The 27,861-nt window shown below is 34.2% G+C and overlaps 2 protein-coding genes across 13 annotated transcripts in view; one reads left to right on the forward strand and one right to left on the reverse strand.

The window, feature by feature from the left end:
- IFT74 (intraflagellar transport 74) overlaps positions 1 to 27,861 on the forward strand; it is a 98,999-nt gene that overhangs the window by 12,827 nt on the left and 58,311 nt on the right. For 10 of the 12 annotated variants that reach the window (XR_011531631.1, XR_011531628.1, XR_011531627.1 and 7 more), the window contains exons 4-12: positions 224 to 272; positions 2,017 to 2,115; positions 2,262 to 2,322; positions 4,439 to 4,498; positions 5,709 to 5,770; positions 21,076 to 21,214; positions 22,831 to 22,893; positions 26,199 to 26,342; positions 27,536 to 27,576. Coding sequence is in view for 6 of the 12 variants with exons in the window: in XM_008519053.2 (XP_008517275.2) it covers positions 224 to 272; positions 2,017 to 2,115; positions 2,262 to 2,322; positions 4,439 to 4,498; positions 5,709 to 5,770; positions 21,076 to 21,214; positions 22,831 to 22,893; positions 26,199 to 26,342; positions 27,536 to 27,576 (718 nt within the window). In the remaining 6 variants the exon portion in view is untranslated. The remainder of the gene's footprint in view (positions 1 to 223; positions 273 to 2,016; positions 2,116 to 2,261; positions 2,323 to 4,438; positions 4,499 to 5,708; positions 5,771 to 21,075; positions 21,215 to 22,830; positions 22,894 to 26,198; positions 26,343 to 27,535; positions 27,577 to 27,861) is intronic. The other 2 variants (XM_070590215.1, XM_070590214.1) reach the window with 1 other exon arrangement.
- On the reverse strand, positions 8,358 to 19,106 carry LRRC19 (leucine rich repeat containing 19). Its single transcript, XM_008519051.2, has 5 exons — positions 18,999 to 19,106; positions 14,547 to 14,633; positions 12,768 to 13,281; positions 11,095 to 11,280; positions 8,358 to 10,597 (listed from the first exon to the last, which is right to left on the reverse strand). The coding sequence occupies exons 2-5, from the start codon at positions 14,622 to 14,624 to the stop codon at positions 10,269 to 10,271; spliced, it is 1,107 nt and encodes a 368-aa protein (XP_008517273.1). The 5' UTR covers positions 14,625 to 14,633; positions 18,999 to 19,106; the 3' UTR covers positions 8,358 to 10,268.

The following is a 27,861-nucleotide window of genomic DNA, read 5'->3' on the forward strand; positions in this document are numbered from 1 at the left end:
CTCTAATCTCATCTTTGTGGTCTTAAATCAAGTTTCCTTTATGTCATGATGCTAAGATTAATTCCCTTTTCCAGTTCAAGGATTCTTCTTGATTATTAGATTTATTGGGGCGTTCGTGAGGACTATCAGAGAATTGTAGAGTGTAATTCTGGTTGAGCTTTGGATTTGCTATTTTGGTGGCATTTCCAAACTGAACACTAATACATTAAAAATTTTTTTTTAGGTCCCCAGAGGCAAATATTAGACAAATCTTACTATCTTGGGCTTCTTCGGTAGGTTAAATAAAGAAATTTTTTTTTCTACGCATGACCATGAAGTTTTAACTGTGGTACTTATTAAGATGATTAAGTATCTGTTGATGTCTAAGAATTATTTTATGTTCTAACATAATTGCTGGTTAATTTGGCTGTACTACAAAATAGAGGTGATCATACAGTTAGGCTGAGATTCTAAATTTTATGTATTTGCATGAATGTGAGCTATGTATTTCAAGTTCACTATTTTTCATCTAATGATAAGAATAATCTTTTATGCTTCCTTCACTAATTATGCTGAAGTATATTATTCATAATGTTGAAATGTTACCAGTTACATCTAATAAGAAAGGGAAAATGTTTATACTAACTTATGATGTATTAATTAGTGCACAGCTTTATGTGAGTATTTAGTCAGTTCCTACACATATGGCCTAATTTTAATTAATTCATAAGCTTTGTTGTATGTCTCTAAGGGTGTAGCTCTAAATTAGGAACTTGTTTCTCCTTCTCTACCTACCTTTTTCTCTTCTCAGATGTCCTACATTCCTGTCTCCGTTTTCCCGTATTATTTTATTTTCTTCTTGGCCTGTCATCTATATCTTTTTCCTCTCTTACTTCTGTTCCATCCTTCCATCAAGCCCTAAAAACTCTATTTTCTTTCTTAGTCCTTGGCTCTTTTGTTTCTCGGTTACCTGGATCTCTTTGATTCTCCAGCTCCTGGATGGCAATAAAGAGAAATGTAGGGGGCCAGCCCGGCGGCTGAGTGCTTAAGTTCGCACACTCCGCTTCAGCAGCCCAGGGTTTCACCAGTTTGGATCCTGGGCACGGACATGGCACTGCTCATCAGGCCATGCTGAGGCAGCATCCCACGTGCCACAACCAGAGGCACTCACAGCTAGAATATACAACTATGTACTGGGGGGCTTTGGGGAGAAGAAGAAGAAGGAAAAGAAGATTGGCAACCATGTTAGCTGAGGTGCCAATGTTAAAAAAAAAAAAGAGAGAAGTGTAGGTTTTGCCCATCTGCCCTCAAAGCTAGCATCAGTAAAATTAACAGTGAGGCCTTCAGTTGTATAGCATCTCTTGATATCCAGCCACTTTTTATCAAAAGAAGGAAAGGAAGTAGAGCTATTTCTCATCATTGCATTGCCTCTCATCTCGAGGATTTGTGCTTCTGCATGAGAAAATAGTTATAGCTATTTGTGTAATTATTTGACTCTAGAGCAGTAGTTCTCAACTGGCAGTGATTTTGCCCCCCAGGGAACATTTGGCAATTCTTAGAAACATTTTTGGTTGTCACAGCTGGTGTTGGGGGATGTACTAATGGCATCCAGACCAGGGATAGTGGTAAACATCCTACAGTGCACAAGAAACCATCTCCCACCAAAGCATTGTTTAATGACCTAAAATGTCAGTAGTACCGCTCTTGGAGAAACCCCATTCTAGAGGGGAGCAGGAGTTCTGAGGGTAACAGTTAGGCATCTGCTTCTGACTTTAGATTGTACCCGTTTGATCAGGTTTCCATTCTAGTCCTATTTCATCTTTCTCAATGATTAGAGAATCTATGTCAATTTCTTATCATTTGGGATATACCTCATTCCTAATCAAATAAGCCATGAAAATTGTCTTTCTTTTTTTAGCGCAACTTTACAAAACTATTTCTATTATTGTTGCACATTTATGAAAAGTCTGTTTTCTTTGAGAAAGACTCTTTTCTGAATTAGAAGTATTGGTGACTTTCTTATTTCTTTTCATTTAGAAGTAAAATAAGTGAACTTACAACAGAAATTAATAAACTTCAGAAAGAAATAGAAATGTACAATCAAGAGAATTCAGTATATTTGTCATATGAAAAGAGGTGAGTAATTTTGCAGTAAAAATAAATCTTTTTATTATGAGTAACATTTAATGTAATGTTTCTGGAGTTCTATAGTAGGTTTATAGTTATACATAATGTTCATTAATGTTCATCTGCTGATTTATGGATTTATTTTTTGTTTGCAGAGCTGAGACTTTAGCTGTTGAAATCAAAGAGTTCCAAGGACAACTAGCAGACTACAACATGGTATTACTCTTTTCTGAGAGAATTTCATTTGAATATTTTCATTGCTTTTTACCACTTTAAAAATATATTTACATGACATGGTTATTGCAAAAAAATGGAAACCTCAGAAAGTGTAGCAATTAAAGTGTCCCTTTGTTTTCTCCCTCATTTCCCTCCCTAGAAATAATTTGGCCTAACAGATTGATATGTATTCTTTGAGTATTTTTTTAAAAGATGCATTTACTTACAAATACAGAAACTCATGTTTTTTTTCTTAACAATGTTAAAATAATAATTTTAGGAGCTGGCCCTGTGGTCTAGTAGTTAAGTTTGTTGTACTCCACTTTGACAGCCTGGGTTCAATTCCCGGGTGCCTACCTACACCGCTTGTCGGTGGCCATGCTGTGGCAGTGACCCACATACAAAATAGAGGAAGATTGGCACAGATGTTAGCTCAGGGCAACTCCTCCTCAAGCAAAAAGAAGATTGGCAACAAATGGTAGCTCAGGGCAGATCTTCCTCACCAAAAAATAAAAAATAAAAATAATTTAAAAAGTGCTAATATTTATTGGGTACTAACAATGTCATTACTTAAAAAAATTTTACATTGCTATGAAGTGTCACCATGAAATTTTAAGAATCTATTTGTTTTGTACACAAATTACCTCCATCCATATATTTCATTCAAAATATAGTATTTGCCTTTTGTCAAAATAGGGTATGTAACATAAACGTAGTTCCACTAAGGATGCTTCCTAGTGTGATTTTCAGAAGAAATAATCCCTCAGCAGGCTTAATAACTGCCCCAATCTTTGGGGTGATCTTGGCCCCATGAAAATTTCTACTGACAAAATTTTCTTCCTTCAGACTCCGTGGGTGCTTTAGGCAGCAATAGTGCCTGGACTCAATGAAGAGAAACACTTTTATCTCTCATCTCCTATTAAAAAATAGTGTTACACAAAATAAGAAACATTCTACCGTAATGGCTGGGTAAATTATGATATACCTACTTGATGTTGTTATATTGTACTTATAAACAAACTTTTGCTTATTATAGTATATTATAGTTCTCAAATTTGTTGAACATAATCCAAAATGAACATTTTGTAGGGCCTAATATTCAGTGCAGTTTTTTTTAGTAAATGATGTCCTGTTCTAAATATGAGAAAAATCATTTTTTAGAAAATATAAAATGACATTAGATGAAAGGGATTTTTACTTGTACTGGAATACATTAGGTAAATTACTTAGTATAGAAATATCAATAACATGAAATATGCTGTTTGAAGGTTTAACGAGCTAACACCTGATACAGAGAAAGCACTTAGCTAAGTATCTAACGTATAGTAAGATCTGCATAAATGTTGGGTCTTATTAGCACTTATTATTCATATCACAAGTGAAAATGTGATATATACTGATGTATATTACATTAGTAAAGCTTAGTCTTTTAGAATCAATTAGACCCAAATAGTTTGCTTTTAGTAGCCTTCCTGTTCAAATTCTTGCTCCACGACTTGCTAAATTTCTTTATCTGCAATATGTGGACAGTAATATCTACTTCATAGAGTAACTGTGAAAATTAAGTGAAGTAATACCTATAATAGACTCAGAACAGTGTCTGGCACAAGGTAACTATGTTAGCTATTGCTGTCATTGCCTACTTTTTGAAGTAGGCTTACTAGTGTTCTGTTTGTGCCATACCCTGTGGTTTTTTTTATTTTTAGAAGACTAAGAAAATCATTTTACATTTTCACTGGTATAAATTTGTAAATCTGTTTTACACCCTTCTCTGAAAAATAAAAAGAGAGAGAGAGATCTGCCCCAAACTTTTGTCTTCTCTAGACCTTGCTTATAAGCTCAGACATCTTTTCAGAGCAGGCAGAGCTCTTCAAGGTACAATCTGTAGGAAGAGTAGTTTATTACTACTCACTTTTCCACTCTAAAAATGTAATTTGTTGATTGGCCAAATGCATAGTATATGCTTACTTAGGTAGCTCAGTATTTGTTTTTATCTTAGAATATTTCAAAGTATTAGTGTTTAAATAACTAATTATTTGTAAGATTGAATATCTATATTAGGAAGTATAGAGAAAATTTATGAAGACTAATAGAATGTATTTTGTTTGTTTTTTAGTTGGTAGATAAACTTAATACCAATACTGAAATGGAAGAAGTAATGAATGATTACAACATGGTAAGAGCATTTATAAATGTAAGCAATAGATCTACATAGATCATATCCTCCAAAACAAAGCATTTGTTATCTGGAAATAGTTTGATAAAACCTTGTGGACCTTAGAGATAGGTATTTCTCTGATCCTAACTACCACTATTATGGTTGAGTTCCCTTACTTGCTCTTTTTAAATTTCTTCCTGTTGGTTGGCTCTCCCAATAGGATGCTATAGTGTCTTTCTACAAGGCTGTGTTTGAACTGGTCCCACACTCAGCATTAGTTAGGGAGTCCCATCTACATTTCCTTGTGTATAAACTAGTTTGCAATACTTCTAGTTAAAATTTGCACAAATGGAGCTGAGTACTCAATGGAGATACCATGGCACCTTTACCGAGTTTTATAAGAAAGGTAGAAAAGTAGAAAAAATAATTATCATGCTGCCAGACATAATACTACTTTTGATTGGTAATTGAGAATTTGTGTTCAGTGTTCTTAGATTATTTGGCAGGAAACAAAGTGATAGTAGCTAGCTTATTTTGATTATAAACATTTGGAAGAACGTGACATACAATTTATAACTTATATAGCTTATAATTTATTTACATAATCAAAAACTATGATAGCATAGAATTTATAAAATCACTCTTTTCTAAATTAGGGTTCTAAAAGCATAATTTAATGAAATTATTCTTAGCTTTCGAACACAAGAGAATTCCCAATTCAAAAAACTATATTTCTAATGCCAAATGTAAAAAGTAGAAACTTCTTTATGTGTTTTGTCACTTATTTGGGATAGGTTCAAATTCTAGGCTGAATATGCACAGATAGTGTCAACTAGGAGTACTCAGGTAAAGTCCTGAATGTTTTAAGAATAAAACTTGTACTGGGTCTAAATTCAACATATTACTAATCAACTATTAAAGACCCAAAAATTCTTGAAATTCTGTTCACATAAATTAAGTTTACGTTGGATTATTTGACAGATCACTAGAGAACAGTGAATATTTTTGGTATGAGATTACAGTGTCTGCAAAAAAGACTGTTTCTTTGTATCTGGTGTTGTGGTTTGTTAGATGAAACAAATACTGTATATTTTTAAAACTTTGCATGTGGCATTAGGATTATTATAATAATCTCTCAATGAGTTCATAACCAGAATAACCTTTAAAGAAATAGTTTGGTTTAATGGTAATTTTTTATCACTAATTTCTGTGTTGACTCTTTATTCAGCTTAAAGCTCAAAATGATCGAGAAACACAAAGTATGGATATCATATTTACTGAAAGACAAGCGTAAGTACATCCATTTAGAACTCTAACAGATTTATAAGTGAGCTGTATTAGATGGTTAACTTTTGAGTCATTTATTTTTTCACACGTTTGCTTGTTTTTTCCTGTGGCATTTTTTATTTTAAAAAGTTGAATATTTGCAATACAAATTTTATTGTTTATACATCTTATCTTCATTTACCATTAAGTACCCAAATCCTATACAAATAAAATTTCTATATAAATTAGATAAGTAAAATTTGTACTTCTAGGAGTTAAAATCTGAGCTAGATAAGAACATCTTCATCTTTACCAATTTTAATTTTAACCTGGGCTTTTTAACTAGTTTGAATTATGAGATTTTAAGCCCCGGTATAGTAAAGGTACATTATTAGTCAGTGGGCTATTTGCTTTATTTCATTATTCAATTATTAATTGATAATTAATAGTTATATTAGTAATCTACATGACAGATTAGATTATATGTGCGTCTTTATATATAACTTGGTTAAAACCAAATACCAAGTAACTTTGACTTTGGTAATACAGTAACTGGCAATGACAGTAATGCCTACAAAGATAATAAGTAGTTGTGATGTAGTTGTCTTAGTCTGTTTGGGTTGCTATAACAAAATACCATAGACTGGGTATCTTATAAGCGATAGGAGTTTATTGCTTACAGTTTCTGAGGCTGGGAAGTCCAAGATTGGGGCACTGACGTGGTCCCATTCTGGTGAAGGCCCCTATCCTGGTTCATACTCGACACCTTCTTGCTGTATCCTCACATGGTGGAAGTTTCTGGGGAGCTCTGTGGAATCTCTTTTATAAGGGCATGAATCCCACTCATGAGGGCTCCATGACCTAATCATCTCCCAAAGGCCCTCACCTCCTAATAGCATTACCTTCATGGGTTAGGATTTCAACATATGAATTTTGGAGGGACACAAATATTCAGACAATAGCAGTAGTTAACATAATTATTATTTATCAACTTTTTGACCTTAATTAAATATTGTCTAAGGCAATGCAAACATAGAAGATGAGGTATTTTGTACACACACATGCCACACACATTTTTGTCCCAGAAATTTATCAGTATTAATCTCTTTGAGAGCAAGGATAATAATTAGCCAAAATTACCAAAATTGTTTACCACCAAATATACTGTCATGTTACCTATGCATGTATAGTAAATATTTGATGAAGAATAGGATGTTAAAATATAATAATAAAATATTTGAAAGATAAATGTAATTCTTCTGTTGATTAAAAACCAAAGAATCTCTTTTTCCAACTCTATCATTTGATGCTGCTGTAGAGTACTGTCTTAAAAATTATAAATACTAGATGTCTCTTCCCTTTAATAGAGAAAATTTTACATTCATGGTGACCACCAGACTCTTACTTGAAAACTTTCCTTTTTGTTGTTGTTCTGGTTTTAAACCATTTAACAAATATTTGCCATTTGCTGCATATAAAATCTGCTCCTAGGTACTTAAAAAGAATAAGAAATAATAAGCTATAGCCCATTGAAGACATTATAGAGTTTAGAACATTTAGGTCCTCATTCATTTCATCATTTATCTATATAAAGTTATATAATACCCAGGTCAGATTATAAATATTATATGTACATTTTTTTAGATATTTCATACAAAAAGGTAACTCCCAGATTGTAAGTTGAAGAATATCATAGGTTTTTAGGTCTATTTGGTTCATTTGGTTAAGAAAAATTTTTTAAAATGTGGTATTTTGTCCTGAAAATGTCAGCAGTTTCAAAACTTAATATCTGTAGTTTGTAACTGAGGCTGAGTGAAATAGGTTCTCCTGACCCTTTTAAGCAGAAATTTACTTTTATTTGCAGCGGGAGGATAGATTTATTTCATGTGTTAATTAGATGGCAAATCTCAGTAACAAAAGGATCTACTTTGACTCTACACATTCAAAGGGAGCAGGAAATGCCATACCTTGAGAAGGCCGGTGTAAAAAACTTCGGTTTTCATTCTCTTCTCTTTTAGTATGCCATGTAGTGTGGCATGGCTATCTGGTTTCTTATGGAACACCTATTCATAATAAGTTGGTTATAGTACATAGCCTTAATAGATTACTATAACAATACATAGACACTTGGCTTTAATTCAATTTCACATTCTTTCTTGAACTAATGATTCTCTTCCAATTCTGATATCTACACTTTTCTAGTTCAGTATTAGGCAAAGTTAGTTATCCTTTAAAAACATATGTAATTGTAATTTTTAACCCATTTATTTTTCTTTGTTTAGTCCAATATTTGTTGAATACCCAATATTCAATTATAGAGAAATCTTGAATATGAGATTAGATATAGTTCACTCATAATCATATTTCATTTTACTACATTTCTCAAATATTAATATTTCCCTCTTAAGTTAGGAAATTATATTTTGGGAAAGTGATAGATTATTTAGAAAAAGATGCCTCATGTTTCTATAATTATCTTACTCTTATATTTGAGATATAAAACAATAAAGTGTAATTGATATTATCTATTAGGAAATAATACACATAAAACATTTATATCCTTTATTGAAAATATGTTTCTATAAACACAAGCAGATATACATTATAAATAAGTGACTCAGTTCTTCTGTTTCCTAGGATGTGTCATCCTGAACAGTTTCTATTTTCCTCAGAAGACATTTGAACTGAATTCACTATTGATATAACCTTTAACATGACTGTTCTGCAGAATATAAAATACATTATTTTTAGTCTCTTTTTTCTAAGAAACTACCAAATACATACACATTTTAAAAACTTTATGATGGAGAAATTTGAACATACACAAAAATAAAATAGTGTATTATCCTACTGTGTACTTATCTCCCAGCTGCATCAGCCCATATCTAACTGTGCTCCATCCACACCTGTAGCCGCTATTGCCTTCCCTGTATCATGATGAAGAAAATGTAAAGTATCTATTTCATCCATAAATATATTTCAATGTTTGAGAGATATTCTTTTCTCTAAAAAATATAAATATACTTAATTTCTCCACATATGCAAGGTAAAAAGGATAACTTTTGTCACAGTTTTTAATGCCACTGTTTGCATTAGGATGTTAAAATTATAGTCACTGCTAATTGATTTTAAGGAATTGGCAAATCACTTTAGACGCTTCCTATAATAGTCTTGAGGCCAGTGTTTTCCAAACTGTGTTCTTTGGACCATTGTTGTGCTATCATCTCTTAATGGGCGTACATCAAAGGAAGACTAGTTGTCGAGTAAGTTTAGAGAATTCTTTTTTCTTTGTTTTTTTGAGGAAGATTAGCCCTGAGCTAACTCCTGCCAATCCTCCTCTTTTTGCTGAGGGAAGGCTGGCCCTGAGCTCACATCCGTGCCCATCTTCCACTACTTTATATGTGGGCCGCCTACCACAGCATGGCTTGCCAAGCAGTGCCATGTCCGTACTGGGGATCCGAACCAGCGAACCCCGGGCCACAGAAGCGAAACGTGCGCACTTAACTGCTGCGCCACTGGGCCAGCTCCAAGTTTAGAGAATATTTAGTACTTTGCTCTTGCAGAGCAGAAAGCAGTTTCGCTTAGTAAAGTCTTAGATAAGTCCTATAGTAAAATATCTTGTTTCACTCTGTTTAAACCCGGTACTTCCTATAGTAGTTCTCTGGTAATTTGACTGTATACCTTTTTTCCCTCCTGTAAATACTTCTGAATGTCTCTCTGGAAATTAATGGTCTTGAAAACAGTTTAGAAAACATTGCTCTATCTATAGGATCCCAAACAGCTGTCTGTGAACCAGCTGAACACTCCTCAGTCCCAGCACAGACTCATTTGAATAAAAATCTCCCCAAGAGAGGCAGAAATAAATATTTTTTAAAACAAGATTCATAGATCATTGTGATACTCACTTTGGAAGCCCCCATACTATTCAATTGTAACGATCATGTATTATGGTGATGGTCTATCTTTATAGCCAAAATCAGTAGTAACTTATTAGAGATTGTGCCTGAACATTTTGCCTGTGCTTTAAATTGCTACTAAATTTTCAGGAAATTTATTGTGCTAATTCAGGAAGCATTTAAAAAAACTATTTTCCAATTCTATGAATTCATTCTATGATCATAAAATCAATCTTAGTATATTGTTTGTTTAAGCTATCTTTGTTTCTCACTTTGGCTGATAATATAAATCCAAAAGCTTTGTTTCTTTACCGATTCCAAGCAGTAAAACTTAATATTATTTAATATCTGGGCGAATTTGAGAATCAGTTTAATTAATGATTAAAGGCTTTTTAATACTTTTCCTTACTAGTAAGTATGGCCTCCTGAATACTGCTGAGAATAATAATGCTAGTGTTGTAACTGTTAGCTGTCAAGGAGTGTCAGTTACTGTATTTGGATCTACAATTAATATGTTGCTATTAATATGAAAGTCTGCTAGTTTGGTATGTCACATATCAAAATCTCCATACCTAAACTGTGAGTGATATAACAACATATTTTAAAGAATCAAACATTGAAAGAAATTAGTTTTCTTCACATAACTCATGAGTGTCTATATATTTGTCTTCAATAAACCCATCATCATCTACCGCAAATGAATGTAGTTGTTCAAATGTTCCTGCACAGCCTTCAGAGTTTGTATCTGGTATCTGTGAAAGAGAACTTGGATTTCCAGTAAAACCATCTTCATGGATTTCGGCTTCATGCTCTTCCAGGCGATGATGATTGTAGCTAAGCAGAATATTGTACCATATTGGGCATTTGATAGCCATAAAAATGAGGAGTGAAGTCATCAGTGCAGTGACCACAACACCAACAAGAAAGGCCCAGCTTTTTCCAAGAGGTTCATGTTCTTAAATGGAATAACGAGAGAGAGGCAGTATTTTGTTAAATTGACGAAAATAAAATAATCATAACTCCCCACTATTGTTATTAGAAATAAAAGTACATTATAATTTTCTTTAAGCAACAGTTACTAAAACTTCAATAAATAAAGATATTTGATAGTGTGATTGAAGAATACCTTTTTTAAAAATAACTACCCGTCTTTGCAGGTATTTTTTATTCATTCACCTAAGAACATCATTGATTTATACCTATTAAGAATTGTGACTTAACTAGTTAAAATTAAGTCTCAGAGAAGTTAAATAACTTGCATAATGGCATTTGGCTGGTAACTAGCAGAGCGTAGTTTGGGAATCCAGTATTTTGTAAACCTTTTGTCGAGATGAGGAATTGTTCATTTACCTTGTTTCTAGAAATTTAAAATGCAGAAAAATAATGAGAACTACCTCAGTTTATTTCGTATGCTCCCTTCAGCAATATTAATATTCAAAACCAGTACGTTACCTGTTGTTGTTAAGTTGTTCAAAGAGCAATTAAATGTTGAGTTGCTAATGGACTGAAGATGGATATAAAGATCTTCAGATACAAATGAAGGAAATTGTGAGTAGCATTCACCCTTGTAAGGAACTGTTTTGATACTGTAGCAATTCAGGATATCTGGGTAGCTACACATGGTGATGTTCTCATTATCTAGTAAATCAGAAAGAATAAATTAAGATTTACTATGGAAAATAAGATTCTTATGGTTAACATTTTATAATTATTTTTATCTTGAATTATTTCTTCATTTAAACTGAAAAAAGAACAACAAGAAACAGTTCACCTATTTCTCCCACCTCCCATACCCTGCCCCATGCAACCACCAATCTGTTCTCTGTATCTCTGAGCTTGGTTTTTCTTTTTTTTAGATTCCACGTATGAGAGAGATCATATGTTATTTGTCTTTCTCTGTCTTATTTCACTTAGCATAATGCCCTCGAGGTCCATCCATGTTGTCGCAAATGGCAAGATTTCATTCTTTTTTATGGCTGAATAACATTCTGTTGTATATATTACCACAGCTTCTTTATCCATTCATTCATCAGTGGAAACTTGGGTTGTTTCCATGTCTTGGCCATTGTAAATAATGCAGCAGTGAACATAAGGGAGCATGTATCTCTTTAAATCAGTATTTTCATTTTCTTTGGATAAATACCCAGAAGTGAGATCACTAGATCATATGGTAGTGCTATGTTTAATTTTCTGAGGACGCTCCATACTGTTTTCCACAGTGGTTGCACCAGTTTACATTCCCCTAACAGTGCACAAGGGTTCCCTTTTCTCCACATTTTTGATACGCGTATCTCTCATTATTAAAGATATTATAAGAAAGTAACTTTTGTATTTGCCTAGCAACACAATGAGGGAAAGATGCACATTCCTGTTTATTAAGTTACTTTATAAATAGAGTTTGAGTGCGGTATCTGTTTATTATTTAGTTTGTGTTAGTAAAGTCAAGATGTTATAATTAAGACTATGGTAAAAATATGGATCTCAGGCAGAGCATGGCTTGCAGTTAAGAAAGTAGGGCAACTGTTTTCATCTGCTCTCTCGCAGGATATCCTAAGAAAAGGAAGTACTTAAAAAAGTTAGTCATGGGGCCAGCCCTGTGGCCCAGTGGTTAAGTTCAGTGCAGTCTGCTTCGGTGGCCTGGGTTCACAGGGTCAGATCCCAGGAGTGGACCTATACCACTCGTCAGCCACACTGTGGCAGCAACCCACATATAAAATAGAGGAAGATTGGCACAGATGTTAGCTCAGAGTGAATCTTCCTGAAGCAAAAAGAAAAAAAGAGGAAGATTGGCAACACATGTTAGCTCAGGGCTAATCTTGCTCAGGAAAAAAAAATTAGTCTTAAGTGTTGAAACCGCTAACTTAATACATGAAGTAACAGTATCATCTCACATATACAGAACATTTAAATTTCTTCTTTTTTTTCTCTGGAGAGGCAGAGGGGAAAGTATCTGTTCAACAGTTACTTCTCAGTGTTTCTTCCTGTTTCTTTCCTTTAAGGAAGGATTTCCCTTTAAGGATTAGTTTCTTTTTCTTTAAAACATGAAATGAAAGACTTTTCTGGGGTGGAACAACCAAAAGTCAATCACATTTTGGTTTTGATTAATTTAAATTCTGATAGCTTACCTAGTGTCACATTCGAGGTGTTCAACCAGTTCTGCAAATTCAAGAGACTACAAGAGCAGTTCCATGGATTTCCATATAAAATTATTAATTCCAGATGAAACAGTTGTGGTACATCAAAATAGCTTAACAAATTGCCTTGCAGATTCAGAAGTTTCAGGTTTTTTAGAGGCACAAATATATCAGGATTCAGTTGTAATATTTTGTTTTGGCAGAGATGTAACTGTTTTAGTTTATTTAAGCCTGTAAATGCACCCTGTTGAATTACGTGGATGGAATTTCTACAGATATTTAAAATTTCTAGATTGGAGAGGTTACTAAAACTATTATTATCTAAGATAGCAACATTGTTCTCCATCAAATAGAGCTCAGTGAGTAAAAAATAAGTCTGTAGAACACTCGTGTCTGTAACATTCAGAGTAATTTGATTATAACTGAGATCAAGAATAGTAACGTTTTCATTGATATCCGCTGGAATCAAAGAATAATTCTTTTCAGTGAAATTACATTTGACTTCCTAAAAAAGAAACAAATTAGAAATACATTAATCAGGGAAAATACTAACAGAATTTCCCAAATTTTCATATCTAGGCAAATAGACATTAGGAGGAAATAGTTTTAGAAAAAAATCTACTATCTAATCTGGTGTTAAAGGGTGAAAAAGGTAAAGCAAATACTCTTCTTTCATTATTGAGATGAAATACTGAGGATTAAGGAAATTCTGATACCTATAATTGAGCAAGGAGATTCTAGTTTGTCATTCGGATATCTCCCAACTGTTATTACATCACAGAAAGAAAGAATATTGGTATATTCCCATTTTACATGTGGAAACACATGGTAATAATTCTAACTTATTTAGTATTTCAAAGTGCAAGATTGACATTTATAATAAGGAAATTATTTTAAAATATGTAATTTTTAAAAAATCAGCAAGGCTATCAACACTACACCTAGGGCTATTAAATAATTAAGAAATAATACTCATAGGGTTAACAGCTCAAAGTTTGGTGTTTTAAAAGGAAATATTTATCTTATAACAGAAATTGAGCCATATATTGAATTTAAAGACCCAGGCAACATGAAGAAGTGCTTTCCTGGTGTGGATATAGATCCAAAGAAGTAGTTCTTCTTTTGATTCTTTTTGCAGTTGAAATGTCCTGCCGAAAATAATAATAAACACAATAATTTTCCTCGTAAATATGTGATTTAAAAGAAAGTTTCCATCATTTTAAAGTGTGGTTTTTTATGTCTTGAAACTAATCTCTGATTTTATAGTGGAAATTTACAGATTTCTCCTTAATCAACTTTTAAAGAACTCGGTTTTGGAGCTGGCCTGGTGGCGCAGCGGTTAAGTTCACACGTTCTGCTTCAGTGGCCCGGGGTTCGCTGGTTCGGATCCTGGGTGCAGACATGGCACTGCTTGGCAAGCCATGCTGTGGTAGGCATCCCACATATAAAGTGGAGGAAGTTGGGCATGGATGTTAGCTCAGGGTCAGTCTTCCTCAGCAAAAAGAGGAGGATTGGCAGCAGATGTTAGCTCAGGGCTAATCTTCTTCTTCAAAAAAAAAAAAACTTGGTTTAAAAAAATGAAGACTGCTTTTGGCAAATTAGAATCTGGCTCAGTGATCACAGGTTTTGAATATACACAGCTAATTAAAGAGTTAGTTTTGATACCTTGGATTTTTTTTTGCTTTCTTTTATTGCCTTAGGATATTTTACTAAATGTACACAAAGTGTACCTTTGAAAATATTTTCACTACCTTGATTGTAAAAACTTACTGTTTGAGAAGTCTGGCTTTCGTCTGATAATAGCACAGAGAGGGGCCAAAACAAGATCATGATGCACATGGTTTTCATTTCGCAGGCCTGACAGAAAAGAGAGTATTTTCATCTCAGTAAGAGACTAGAACTTTTGAGATTATCAAGGACATTTTGATTTCTTTTTTTCTCCTTTTAAATCTCTGTTTTCTTAAAATAATAGAAAATGTGAAGCAAGTACATGTCTTTCACCCTCCATGCACTCTCATCTTAACAAACCAAAAAGCTCCTGTGGAGGATGAAAGACAATATTTTTTAGGGTATCTCATTAGTTCCTGGATCTATTGAAAGGAACTTTAAACCAATTGAAGTAGTTGTACATTTTTAATATACGTGCACAAAAGAAAGTCCAGAAGAATATATATTTATGTATACATACATGTTTAAGTATTTGCTTACATTGCTACTTTTTGATTTTTCAATGTTAGACATTATCCATTGGTGTTATCCGTTGACTTCCAACTGTGGGAGATGAGAGTCTCCAGCTCTATTTCAGACTCTCTACCTTCATCTCCAGCACATCAAATATACACTTCTCCTCTCTTCTTCCTCCAAACGTAGTTACTTGTAATTTTGGTTAGATGAGTGTTCAGTGTCTATACTATCACAAAGGTGTAAACGCTGTCTATGAATGAGCCGTGTAACGGGATTACTTTTCCACTCCTGCACACTTTTTCTCTCCAAATTAATCTATGTGCACATACATTATTATTATATGTACTGTTAATTAATATATGTACTGTTTTTTTATAGGCTTAGTTTTGTTTTTTTTCATGAGTTTACACCTAGACTCTCCCTTAGCAAATCTCTCAATAGTTTATGCATATTAAGTCTTTAACCTTTTCATTGTCTTAACGAAGTCTCTCCGAGAGCCTGCTACCCTGCTCGAACCCAGATGAGCTGGTCCTAGGCCTCCACACATCCAACTTCCACACACCTTCCACTCTCACGTAACGATCCCATTTGCCTTTGTTCCTGCGTTCCCGTTTTCTAGAATGCCTGTCTTGGATTGCTGCCCTTTTTTAATGGAGCTTCTTGCAGTAGCCTTCTGAGAAGGTCTGTAGAACGGAAATTTTTTCAAGCTTTGAAAGATAATTTGGCTAAAAATAGAATTCTAAGTAGAAAATAATTTTTCCTCAAAATATTGATAACATTGCCCCATTGTCTTTGGGTTTCTGGTATTACTGTTCAGAACTGTGATGCTGTGCCATTCTAATACGTTATCCTTTTATGTAACTTGCCTCCTCTTAACCCCTCCAACTTTCAAAATCAATATTCTGAAATTTTATGATCTTTTGTGAGAGTCTGTTTTCATTCATGAAACTCGGTACCGGGTAGGTGCTTTCAATCTGGAAACTATGTCCCTCAGTTCTGGGAAATTTTCTGAATTATTTCATTGATGATATTGATAATTTTCGTACTCTTTTTTTTTTTTTTTTTAATCTCACTTCTCCTTCTTGAACTACTTTAATTGGGTGTTAGATCTCCTGGAAGGATTTTCTAATTTTTTATCTTTGCTCTCCTACATTTCATCTCTGTGAGTTTTTGCTCTGCTTTCTGGGAGATATCCTCAACTTTATCTTCAAATCTTCCATTAAAGTTTCCTTTTTTTCTGTCGTCTTTTTAATTCTAAGAGCTCTTTTGCTCTCTGAAAATTTTCTTGGCTAATATACTGTGGCATGAATGTATTATCTTTTGTTGTTTTCTTTTTCCTTGAATAGCCTCTGTGTCCTCAGGCTGTGATTTTCCAGTTTATTTTGGTCAGTATCCTTTATATTAGAGGCTTTCTTTCTTCATTATCTGTTAATATTTGGTCTAGGACTTACATATAAGAGTGGGAAACAAAAAAGTGAATTGGAAACTGTGCATTTGTGTGGATCTCATTAACTTCAGACCTTACTATAGAGTGAGCTTGCTTTATTGTTTTCTTGGGGAATCCCTGAATGTCATTGTCTTTAGATCCTTTCCCAGGGCTGGTTGGATTCCCCAAAATGACTTTTCTAATCTACTGTCTGAACAGATAAGGCCAGGTGGCCAGCATCCTGAGAGCTGAGTGGCAAAAAAGGTGCATTTATCTCAAAACTTAGTGTGTAAACTTTAACTTCCTCTCCCTGTTTCCAGCATAGCATCCCTGCACTCACTTGTGCCTAGTGCCCACATTGTTACTTTCCATTTAGTCATTTTATTCATAAGCTTGATGTTTCTTGTTTTTATCTCTGCTTTCTTAAAGTCAACATTAGAAACTATGGCGCAAACAAATGAGCTGTTTGAAAGGAATGAATGTATCCTGTTATTAGCATCCTTAGTGGTTTTCTAAAATGTAGACATTTGAGCCTTCTTACAGCTTTTGTTGCAGTTAGTTACTTGTGATTTTTAAGGAGAAGTTTGTTCTATCAGAGCAGGAAATAGAAAACTACTCAGAATAAGCAAGACTCATTTTGAGTTACTGAAGTCTGTTGCCTCGTTAGCAATGACCAACTTACTGTTATTTCAGTACTGGCCTATTCTGGTTAACTTCCTTGTTGCCTTCAGTTTGTTGATCTATTTATGCTTATTCCCCTTCAACTTTCTCCTTCTTCATAGTTAAATCAAGTTTGTTAGAAAAAGCTACTGTTCCTCATCAATTTTACAACTTAGATGTAGATCATAATAGCATCTCTTTTAGAGTCAGAAATTCATTCAAGCTCTCACTTATTTCAGACTATTTCCCACGAAAGGGCATCATTAAACCCATGTTCAGTGGTCTCCAGGAATGAGTATGCAGCCGCTGCAATGGCTTGTTTCAGTAGGTCTCTGTGGTATAGTGAAGTTCTTACTGATGTATCTGGTAGGGTGCAGATGTGGGTAAGGTGGTGAGTAAGGAGAAGTGCTGTTTTTTCAGAAATAAATAGGATAGGGATCACTAAAGGAAGCAAACAGACTGCAAACAAAATTAAGAGTTGCCATGGAATAGAAGCAGCTGAGGAAGGTTCTGGAGATCAGGCAGGGCTGTGAGCCTGTGAGGAAATGGAGGCAGGATTGTCTTGTAGACATTATCTTTATCATCTATTAATACTAATAATTGTGTTCTCTAGTGTGCTAAAGGAAATAAAATTATAAGGATTAGAAAAGGAATCTTTTTTAAATTTCTCTGTGGTAAATTTTGGAGTTAGAAGCAGTATATACTCAGAGCTTGAGGTAGATTCTGTACAAGAAAGCATTCAACAGATCTAAAGCATTATTAAGTCTAAGGCTGTGAAATGTGTTGAGTGAGCCACACAGTCCGTGGCACTTTTCATATATTTGTGTGTCTCTTGAGAGGGGAAAGATTGAGAGAGGGAGTTGATGTTGACTATCACGACACTGAATAGATAAATCCTTTAGACAACAACATTTGCTAGCATTATTGACTATCCTGAAGAAATCAGATTGGCAGAAAGGCTAGTCATTAGGTTATGCAGGAATTGTCCTAAGCCAATTTACCCTATTTGGAAAGTTTCTTTAAAAAAAGAAAACAACTATTATTGCTTTTTTCTCTCTTTGAAATTTTTTCTCTATTTGAAATTTATTTTGAGATGATATTTGCATTTGAATTTAGTGATAAAAAATCGAGAACAAATGGAATATCACTTTTCTTTTAATTATTTCACAAAATTAAGTGCCTTTTTACATAGCCTACAATGTACATTATAGAAAAAAACTTTACAGAAAAGGAAATGGTAGATATTGAAAAAGAAACAATGTTCTTAGTACAGTTTCAACTCCAAGTTCCTTAGGAGTTTTTGATTATTTACTTCATATGACTGTTATATACCATGATGTTAAAAGATGCTGTAGTTATTTTGGTTTTGTTACATAAAATGTATGTATAGTTTTGCCGTTAAATATTTTAGATATTTATGCCAGAATTCAGTGTATTTGGAATAATATGTTAATAAGTCACGATTAACTTCACTCTTGTAATTAAATGTTTTATAGATTTTTTTTGCAAATTTTAAAACTTTCATAATGGAAACTTCCAAGGAAAAAAACCCCTGTGTAAGGAGAATAGTCCTTGCCCGGTTTCAACAGTTGTTAACAGGTGGCCAGTCTTTTTTCATCTTACAAATTTGTTTTTAAATTAATGTCACTTCAAAATGCTCTGTTATTAACATATTACAAAATAAAAAGATCTTATAAATTTGATTGGCAAGATGAAACCTTTTTTCCCCAAAAGAAAAATCATTACTGTATATTACATTATAACTTTATTTGGGAAAGATTTTTTTGGCTATGTTCCAGGTTTATATTTTCTAAGGTAGATTGTGTGAAAATATAATCATATTTTCTGCTCTTTCATCACTTATTAAAGGCAAAGATTTTTCTACAGAATTGAATATGATTTTTTTAAAATTCAACAACAACCACCAAACCTGTACATATATAGGATCTTACCTTTACTTTTTTCTTTTGTCTCGGAGGCTAGCGTGCTAAGGAATCTATTCTGTTTCTTCTCCGCCATTAAAAAAAAGTATGTCATGTGATTGCATTTCACTTTGTTTTAACCTTTGTACCCAAGGTTCAAAAAAAAAAGTGATTTAAAAAAAAGTTAGACCTCCTTAGCAAAAGATTGACTAGAAGAAAAATTTCTTAACGTCATCTTTGACTTTTTTAGTGTAACAAGTAAGGTGGTTTGCTTAACCTTTGTGTTTCTTAATTACTGTTGAAAAATTTAAATATTAACAAATTTACTTTGTGAGTTAAGATATATAATAATTGAGACTGTATACTTTGAAAGAAATATTGCTAGGGTGATTTAAGTGTTAGTCCTAAAAGTATTTTGTGTTTAGTAAGATTCAAGTTGAAAAGATACCACCAACTTTTGTATTCCACTGAGTTTCAACTTTGTTGTTTACTCATTTTTATGACACTGCCATTGGTGGTTTTACTGCTAAGTTATAACAGGAGCAAAGTACTCAAAGCATAAAAGACTTCACACTTGGCCATTATGTGGCCTTAAAAAAATCGGTTTCCTTCCTTGTGCTGTAACTTCCCCTCTGTAAAATGGAGCACCGTACAATGTTAGTTCCCATCTAACTACAGTAGTCATACCAGGCAAAAAAACATGGTTAAGATTCACTGTTGGTAGTGAATAATCGTGGAGTTCAGAATGAGTTAGTTCCAAAAGGTTTACTCCTCTGGGCCTCAGTATCCTTAATCTATAAAACAAAGAGATTGAAGCAGATGATCTTTTCTGCTTGAAAGTCATGTGAGCCCACATCCCATATAAATTGTAGCAGCAGCAAACACATTTGTTATACTATAGTCATGGAGGTTCAAATTGAAGATGTCACTCCCTGTCCAACAGTGAGACAGAAATAAATAGAAATTCCAGGTTGTCTGTTTCTTTATCTTCGTCTTTTATTTGGTTATTATGAGATGTTGTTTATAGGAAAATTTCTGAGTTCAGGTTATCTTATTCTGGTAGTAGGGTATGAACGTGGAAAGAGTATGTGGTGGTATGTGGATCTGTAGGGCTTGGCTAGTGATTGTGAAAACTGTAGAAGTTGACATCTATGCATGAGATTAAATAGTACAATAATCATGTTTTTAAATTCAAAATAGAAATTTATGATATTGGGACTGAAAATTTTTCTTCAAGCAAGCTTTTTATCTGTAAATCTTGAAGTATTTTCACAATAACTAGCTTCTTATCTCTAGTTTTTTTCAGAATTTTTCTCTACCCTATTGATAATTGACCTTACATAGGTAATAAGTGACACATCACTAGTATTTCTTGTGATCATATGATAAAGATGATTGTTGTTTGTAATTAACTTCACTACTAGTACTTTCATATGATTATACTTGAATTGTTTCTGTTATGTGTTTAGGGAAATTAATTTATTATTTTGCAGTACTAAAATATAGTTGATAATTTGTGGAATACCAGCTTTAATTAAAACAGTAGATAAAAGGGAATTTAAACAAAATGTATTATTAATCTAAATTTTATCAGATTGCAATATAGGTCTCCCTACTTCCCACTTGAGTCAGAGCTGTGTTACTTTGTGTGATTTACAGGGTAAACTTCCATACAAGATTTTCATTTGGTCAGAGAATTCTGTGGCCAAAAGATGTTTGAAAACTACTGTTCTAAAATTTACCTATCTTAATTGTCTTGAGGGCATGATAACAACAAGTGTAAATACATCTTCATATGTAAAAGGCTGTAAGGATTTTCTTTGATAATCTTGGTGTTTTCTTATAAGAGAATAGAGTAAAATGGAGAGTAAGGAAATAGAAGGATTTGAGGATTGAGAGGAGGAAGACGTATGTTTATGCTAATAGATACAAATTTTGTACAGGTCAAGTAGAAGTTTTTTGTACATCTATAAGGACTTTTAAATCACAAACTATGGTTGAATAACTTTAAGTAGTCTATTTAATTGAGACCGGGACCTGAGTAAAATTAATTGATGTTTTTTTCCCTCAATATAGTAAGAGGAATATTGTGTACTTTCAATTTCAGGAAGGAAAAACAAATTAGAAGTGTAGAAGAAGAAATTGAACAGGAAAAACAAGCAGCAGATGGCATTATCAAAAATATGTCTCCTGAAAAGCAAGTCAAATACATGGAAATGAAAACAACAAATGAAAAATTGTTGCAGGTAACACTAATTACTACTCTGTGCCAAGCATATAGCAGTCTTGCTACTAAACATGTGGTCTGAAGATGGGCAGCATCAGCATCCCCTGGGAGCTTGACTAGACCTGCTGATCGGAGTCTTCATTTTGTCAGGATGCCCAGATGATTCGTGTGGACATTTAAATTTGAGAAGCACTCATCTAGAAAACTTCATTTTCTTATGCTGTACAATTACCTAGCTTTTATATTATTTGTTCAGTTCTGTGCATCCTTTATTTTTGCCTGTCATAAAGACACATGAAAATACTTTTTAATGAACTTTTAATGGAAACATTTAAAAAGCTCTTATATGCCAGAGCCATATGGATATTTACTTTCCTTCCTTTTCTTCTTGCCTAATAAGCAGCAAATCTTTTACCTATTATGTCCTTGATTTGAACCAGTATTGCTTCGCAATCATGGGGTTTAAATAAGCAATTTGGGTGCCTGCTGAAGGGTTATTAGAAATCCTCCCAACATGCAGTCCTGGTGCCCTTTCATGCCCAGCTGTCCCTTAACCAGTTAACGGAGAATTAATCCCCACAGATGCCAATGATGAATGTATTTCTAGTTTCTCAGATGGTCCTTCGTTGATGATTTAATAGAGCTTGTTATTTTAGACAGGATTTATAAGATACAATGAAACATTAAAGAGTATTATGGAAGTGTCAGAATACTATCAAAATGTAGTTAATCTTACAGAGGGGTTTTTGAATGAGTTATCAGTTCAAGGGTCTTATCCCTAGGAGTGAGCCATGTAACGTGCTATAGGTCTTGACCCTTAAAGAGATTACATAAAAAACAGTAAAACATGATTAAAAATCAAAATTAAAAATCATGACTTTAGGGGCCAGCCTGGTGGCATAGTAGTTAAGATCGTGTGTTCTGCTTTGGCGGCCTGGGGTTCACAGGTTTGGATCCTGATCACAGACCAAGCCATGCTGTGGCAGCATCCCACATGAAATGGAAGATTGGCACAGATGTTAGCTCAGCAACAATCTTCCTCAAGCAAAAAGAGGAAGGTTGGCAACAGATGTTAGCTCTGGGCCAGTCTTCCTCAAAAAAAAAATTGTAACTTTAAACAATGACATCACTAATTTGAAGGCTTCTGATATTTAATATCCTCAGAACACAGTGATGATTCTCTGTGTGAAGGTCTAGCTACCTATGACAAGCTCATGAAGTATTTTTAAAGGTAGATCATGGCAGTTTTTAGGAATAGTGAAAGAAATTGGGAAAAATAGAAATAATGAATGTTAATAAATTCTGCTCACATCACAAGATATGGATTGAAGATCTTTACTTTGTCACATCCATATTTGAAATGTTGAGAAACAGAGAAACAAATTATTCTTTTTTTGCAGAGGAAGATTCACCCTGAGCTAACATCTGCTGCCAGTCTTCCTCTTTTTGTATGTGAGCCGCTGCCACAGCATGGTCACTGACAGAAGAGTGGTGTAGGTCCCTGCCTGGGAACCAAACCTGGGCCACCTAAGTGAAGCGCACTGAATTTAACCACTAGGGCACCAGGGCTGGCCCAGAAACAAATTGTTCTTGATGTAACTTGCATATGCTTTTACTTTTTTTCCTTCTTCTTAGGAACTAGATACACTTCAGCAAGAACTAGATTCACTGAACATGAAAAAAGAGAGTCTGGAAGCTGTAAGTATAAAATCAAATAAGGGTTCTCATAGTACTCAGCTACAAAAGGTAATTCAGCTAAATATATTAATGGAACTCGTTTAGGTGCATATTTATTTAGCAGTTTACTAACAGGCATATATTAATGTTTTCCTCATTCAGGACCACGAATACCCTACTTTTAGTGAGAAATTAGATTCAATTATTGAGTACCTACTGTAAACAAAAGAAATCATTCTGCCCTGCTGGGGTGTGCAAGATCTAATGGTAGTTTAAAGACATGAACAAGGGACTAAAAACAAATGAAGGCGAGAGATCAGTTAATCACTTTAAAGGTGTAGAAGCTTGCATTTGTTTTCTTACTTGTTTATTTAAAGCAATTTTAATTCACAAAACAAAACATGTTTATAATACAATAAATGAAAGTAAAAATGCCTGTTTCTTTACTCTTTTTCCAGACAGAACAACTCTTACATTTATTGAGTACTGGCTGTGTGCTTTTTTCAGCTCTTTACATATACCACCAGCATTGTTATTTATTCTTCACAACAATTCTGTAATCCTACCTTGGTTTGACTATCTTGGAAAACCTCAAGTGGGATTCACACCTGATCCACTGTCTGCAGCTTGTTTTTTGTTTTGTTTTTTTCTTTTTTCCACCTAGCGTTCTCTCTGGAATGTCTATTCACATCAGCTCTTAGAGATCTTCCCCCATGTTTAATTACTACATCGAATGACAGTAACACAGCCTTGTAGATGAATAGGCTGTTTATAGTTTTGGGGGGATTATAAACAATGCTGCAGTGAAAACATACATTTTGTGCAAAATTATATGAGTATATCTTAAGATGGATTTCTTGCAATGGGTCAAAAGGTATACACTTTAAAAATGTTATGAGTTTGCCAAATTGCCTTCCAAAAGGTGGTTGCATTTTCTCCTCCTAGACTCAATGTATGAGTGCCTGTTATCCCCTGCATTCATGAACAGCAAGCATTACCCACCTTTTCCATTTGTGCTAGTTTAATAGGTAAAAATTACTGTCTCGTTTTAATTTTCATTTATTTACACCTGAAGTTGAGGATCTCTTTAGATATTTGTTGGGCAATGTATTTTGTTCTGTGAACTGTCTTCTCATGTCCTTTGCACTTCACTCTACTGTCTGTACTTGAGATCTTGCTTGCCTTTTCTGATTCCCTGTGGATTCAGGTAGATATCATGATGATAGGGTTAGTGACAAGATTGCTGTCACCCAGCTTGTGAAAGAAATAAACATGAGTATTTTGTAAACATTATTTTAGAAATTTGTTATCAAAAAAAATAGTTTGCTTAAAAATATTAAGATGGTTTTCTGTATCAGATTGTCCACATGTGAGTACACATAATTTTTGTTTTCTTGAATCTCATTGGTGATAGAAACATGCTTCAGGGAATAAGGACCACATTTAGTATTAACAGAGGCAGCTTGAAGAATTCATCACTATCTTTTTTAGGGTGTGTGGGAGAGTCAAGTCTTATTTCACTTGGCAAATTTAGTTTCCATAGGAAGAAGTCTAAGCTGTACCCCTGGGTTTAGTGTTTGTGTTGATGCCACTCTTCTTTGGCATCATTGCAACCCTAAAATAACTTGAATTTTTACAAAGATACAGTATTCTCAAATCAAGAAAGTGTAAGTCACTACTAATTCTATTTAATTTTTGCCAGATTCCTCATTTTGGAGGGGGCGTGGACTTGTTCTTCAAGAATATATTATGTCAAATATTAGTCAGCTAGTATTTATTGAGCATCCACTGTGTGCTTACTGCTGAGCTAAGTATTACTTATGCATTTCACAGGGGTGTGATAAAGTCAGGTGAAGGATCAATATGAGCTTGAGTCTCAAGGAACAGTTTTATCAAGATGTAGTTTGAATGAGTCTATAGGAGGGTTAAGCAGAAGGAAGAGGAAGATACTCTGAAAAGGAATACCTCAAATATCTGTGTTTCTCCTGTGTGTGTTTTCCTGTTTTGCCTTTTTAGCTGAAGCTGATCCACTACATGAGCTCTATAACCATTTGCCTATGGACTTTCAAATATTTCCTGTTGTTCACTTTTTCATCTTTTAAAAATTTGTTCTCTTTTGCTTTCAAAAAAGATGAGGTCTTCCCTGTTAAAAATCTGGTCTTATTCATACTGTGGGCCTCGTTTCAGATATCATTGTTGACTTAGAAAAGTCATTTAGATCCAGATACTCAGTTTCCTCATCTGTAAAACAGAGGTGATAGTACTCTCTTCTAGAGTTGCTTTAGACAGAGTGTATAAAAAACATGGAATACGGTGCCTGCTCCATAAGTAACAGCTTCAGATGTCATTTCCTTCCTCCTCCCCCTCCCCCTCATCACCACCAACATCCCTAGCTCTTTTGGTTATCTAATAAAGTTGTCACCTCCCTTATTTTCTCTCTGTGAAAGTAGAACAGTGGTGAATACGTAGTAACAGTTCTACTCGTGTGTGTTAGTTTCCTAGCACTGCTGTAGTTAAGTACCAGAAACTGCGTGGCTTAAAACAACAGCCATTTTCTCACAGTTCTAGAGGCCAGAAGTCTAAAATCAGGGTGTTGGCAGAGCCATGCTGTTTCTGAGACTCTGGGTAGAATCCTTCCTTGCCTCTTTCTAGCTTCCAGTGGTGGCCATCAATCCTTGGCTTTTGTTCCTTGACTTACAGCTGCATCACTTCCGTCTCTGCCTGTGTCATCACATGGCGTTCTCCTTCTGTGTCTCTGTCTGTATCTTATCTCTTCTTATAAGGACACCAGTCATACTGGATTGGGGTCTACCCTAATGACCTCATTTTAACTTGACTAACTCTGCAAAGACCTCATTTCCAAATTAGATCACATTCACAGGTATTAGACCTTAGGACTTCAACATATGTTTTTAGGGGACAGTATTCAGCCCATAAGTTTGTGGGAGTGTGTATATGACCCATTCAGGGGAAGATATCTTCCCTCTAGAGATCAGTTCTTTGGACGTGGAATTGGATATTGTGGGTAAAGTTGTGCATACGTTGTGACATTTTCTTTGTTATCTTTCCATTGGTAGAGATGTCCTGTGTTTTCTCAGGTCTTATATTTAGAAAATAAAATAAGGTAAGATTATCATCTTCTTGTGAATCTTAGACTGAAAATAGCTTATGAAAGTATACAGGAATTTATTTTTTTTCTTCTAGTTTAGGAATGTGCTTTATAGCATTTAAAGATGCTGGTGGTTTAAAATTTGTGCTTATTCTTGTAAACCGAAACCTATTTGGTAATAGTTTTAGATAAAATGCTAATTAAATGTTTCCTCCAGGAAATAGCACACTCCCAGGTAAAACAGGAGGCTGTATTGCTGCATGAAAAGCTTTATGAGTTGGAGTCTCATCGAGATCAAATGATTGCGGAAGACAAAAGCATGGGATCTCCGATGGAAGAGAGAGAGAGATTACTTAAGCAGGTAGGAGAAACAAACATACTTATTTTAATATGTCAGCATTTGGTAAATGTGTTGATTTGTTTGATTTAAGGCATATGAATTGAACCGAAAGCCACTAAGTTTATTGTCTTAAAAAACAGTGAAAGGTGAGCTTCATCAAATTCATATGAACTACTTGACCAAGAAAATCTAAGTGAAAATAATTTCTCACGTGAACTGTTTTTTAACTTAAATATTAATTTTATGAGGTATTTGTACATATTTTGGCCATTTTTTTCTTTTGGATCCTTATGAGGAAAAATTGTGTGGAATTAAAATAGCCTGTGAAATCACAATATGTCACAAGGTCGTGTCACATGTATTCAGTAGCTTTCTTGCTACCCCAAGACTGGCTTTAACTTAGTACTGAGTTATCACTAGCTTATTCTTTATCCTGAAACACCCTAACTTTAGGGCCCTTAGGAGAAACGTGTATCTATTTGGAAACAGCTTCAGTCAAGAACCTACAAATGGGACTCCTTTGTGATCTTAGATTGAACCCAATGGGTTTGGAAAAACCTTAGGGATCAACTCAGGAGCTATTTAAGTATTAGAATCATTCTAGAAAGGTGTTAAAATCTAGAATCTCTGAAGTTCTTTAGAAAGAGGTTATTGGAGGCAGAGGAGGAGCGAGTGATCCTGGGATAGGATTGTCAGATAAAGTACAGAATGACTAGTTAAAATTGAATTTCAGATAAGCAATGACTATTCTTTTAGAATAAGTGTATATAGAAGGATAAGTATATTCCAAATATTACATGGTATATACGTATCCTAAAAGTTATTCATTGTTTTCTGAAATTCAGATGTAACAGGGAATGCTAAATCTGGCAACCCAACCTTGTGTGTGTCGGGGCTAGGGGAGGAGACAGTCTTAGAAATACTAGATGTTTATGTAAACTGATCCAGGCCTGAAGGGGTGTTAACCTCATGGTGCCATGTGGATAGGTATGGGTATATCAGTCAGCACCCTTCCTTTGAGGAAGAGGGAAAAAGATCTGTGAATAGTTCCTTAGTTATGTTCCTGTTAACTTCAAAGGTTGAATTTTAAGAAATAAGTTTCAAGAGACTAGATTTGACATTTTAGTACAACATACCTTAGAAGGATATTCTCTGTAAGATAGCCTTACGATGAGTCATTCTTGAAATACTGTTTTCTTTTTGTGCCTTTATAGGTTAAAGAAGATAATCAGGAAATAGCCAGCATGGAGCGACAGTAAGTACATTTACACTAGGACGTTTACATCCATTTCTCATCTTTTAAATTACATTCTAAGTGTACAAGAGGTGCACGTTACAGTCGTTTTTTCTCTGGTTCACACTGATAATATTGATGCAGCTTTAAATATTCTTTGAAAGTTTAGTTAGGAGCCATGACATAATATAATTACTTTTCAAAAACAGCTTTATTAAGAGATAATACATACCATACAATTCACATATTTAAAGTGTGAAATTCAGAAGTTTTTAGTGTATTGTCATGCAACCATCACCTCAGTCC

This window comes from Equus przewalskii, chromosome 22 (genome assembly GCF_037783145.1).
Source record: "Equus przewalskii isolate Varuska chromosome 22, EquPr2, whole genome shotgun sequence".
Classification (NCBI taxonomy): Eukaryota; Metazoa; Chordata; class Mammalia; order Perissodactyla; family Equidae; genus Equus; species Equus przewalskii.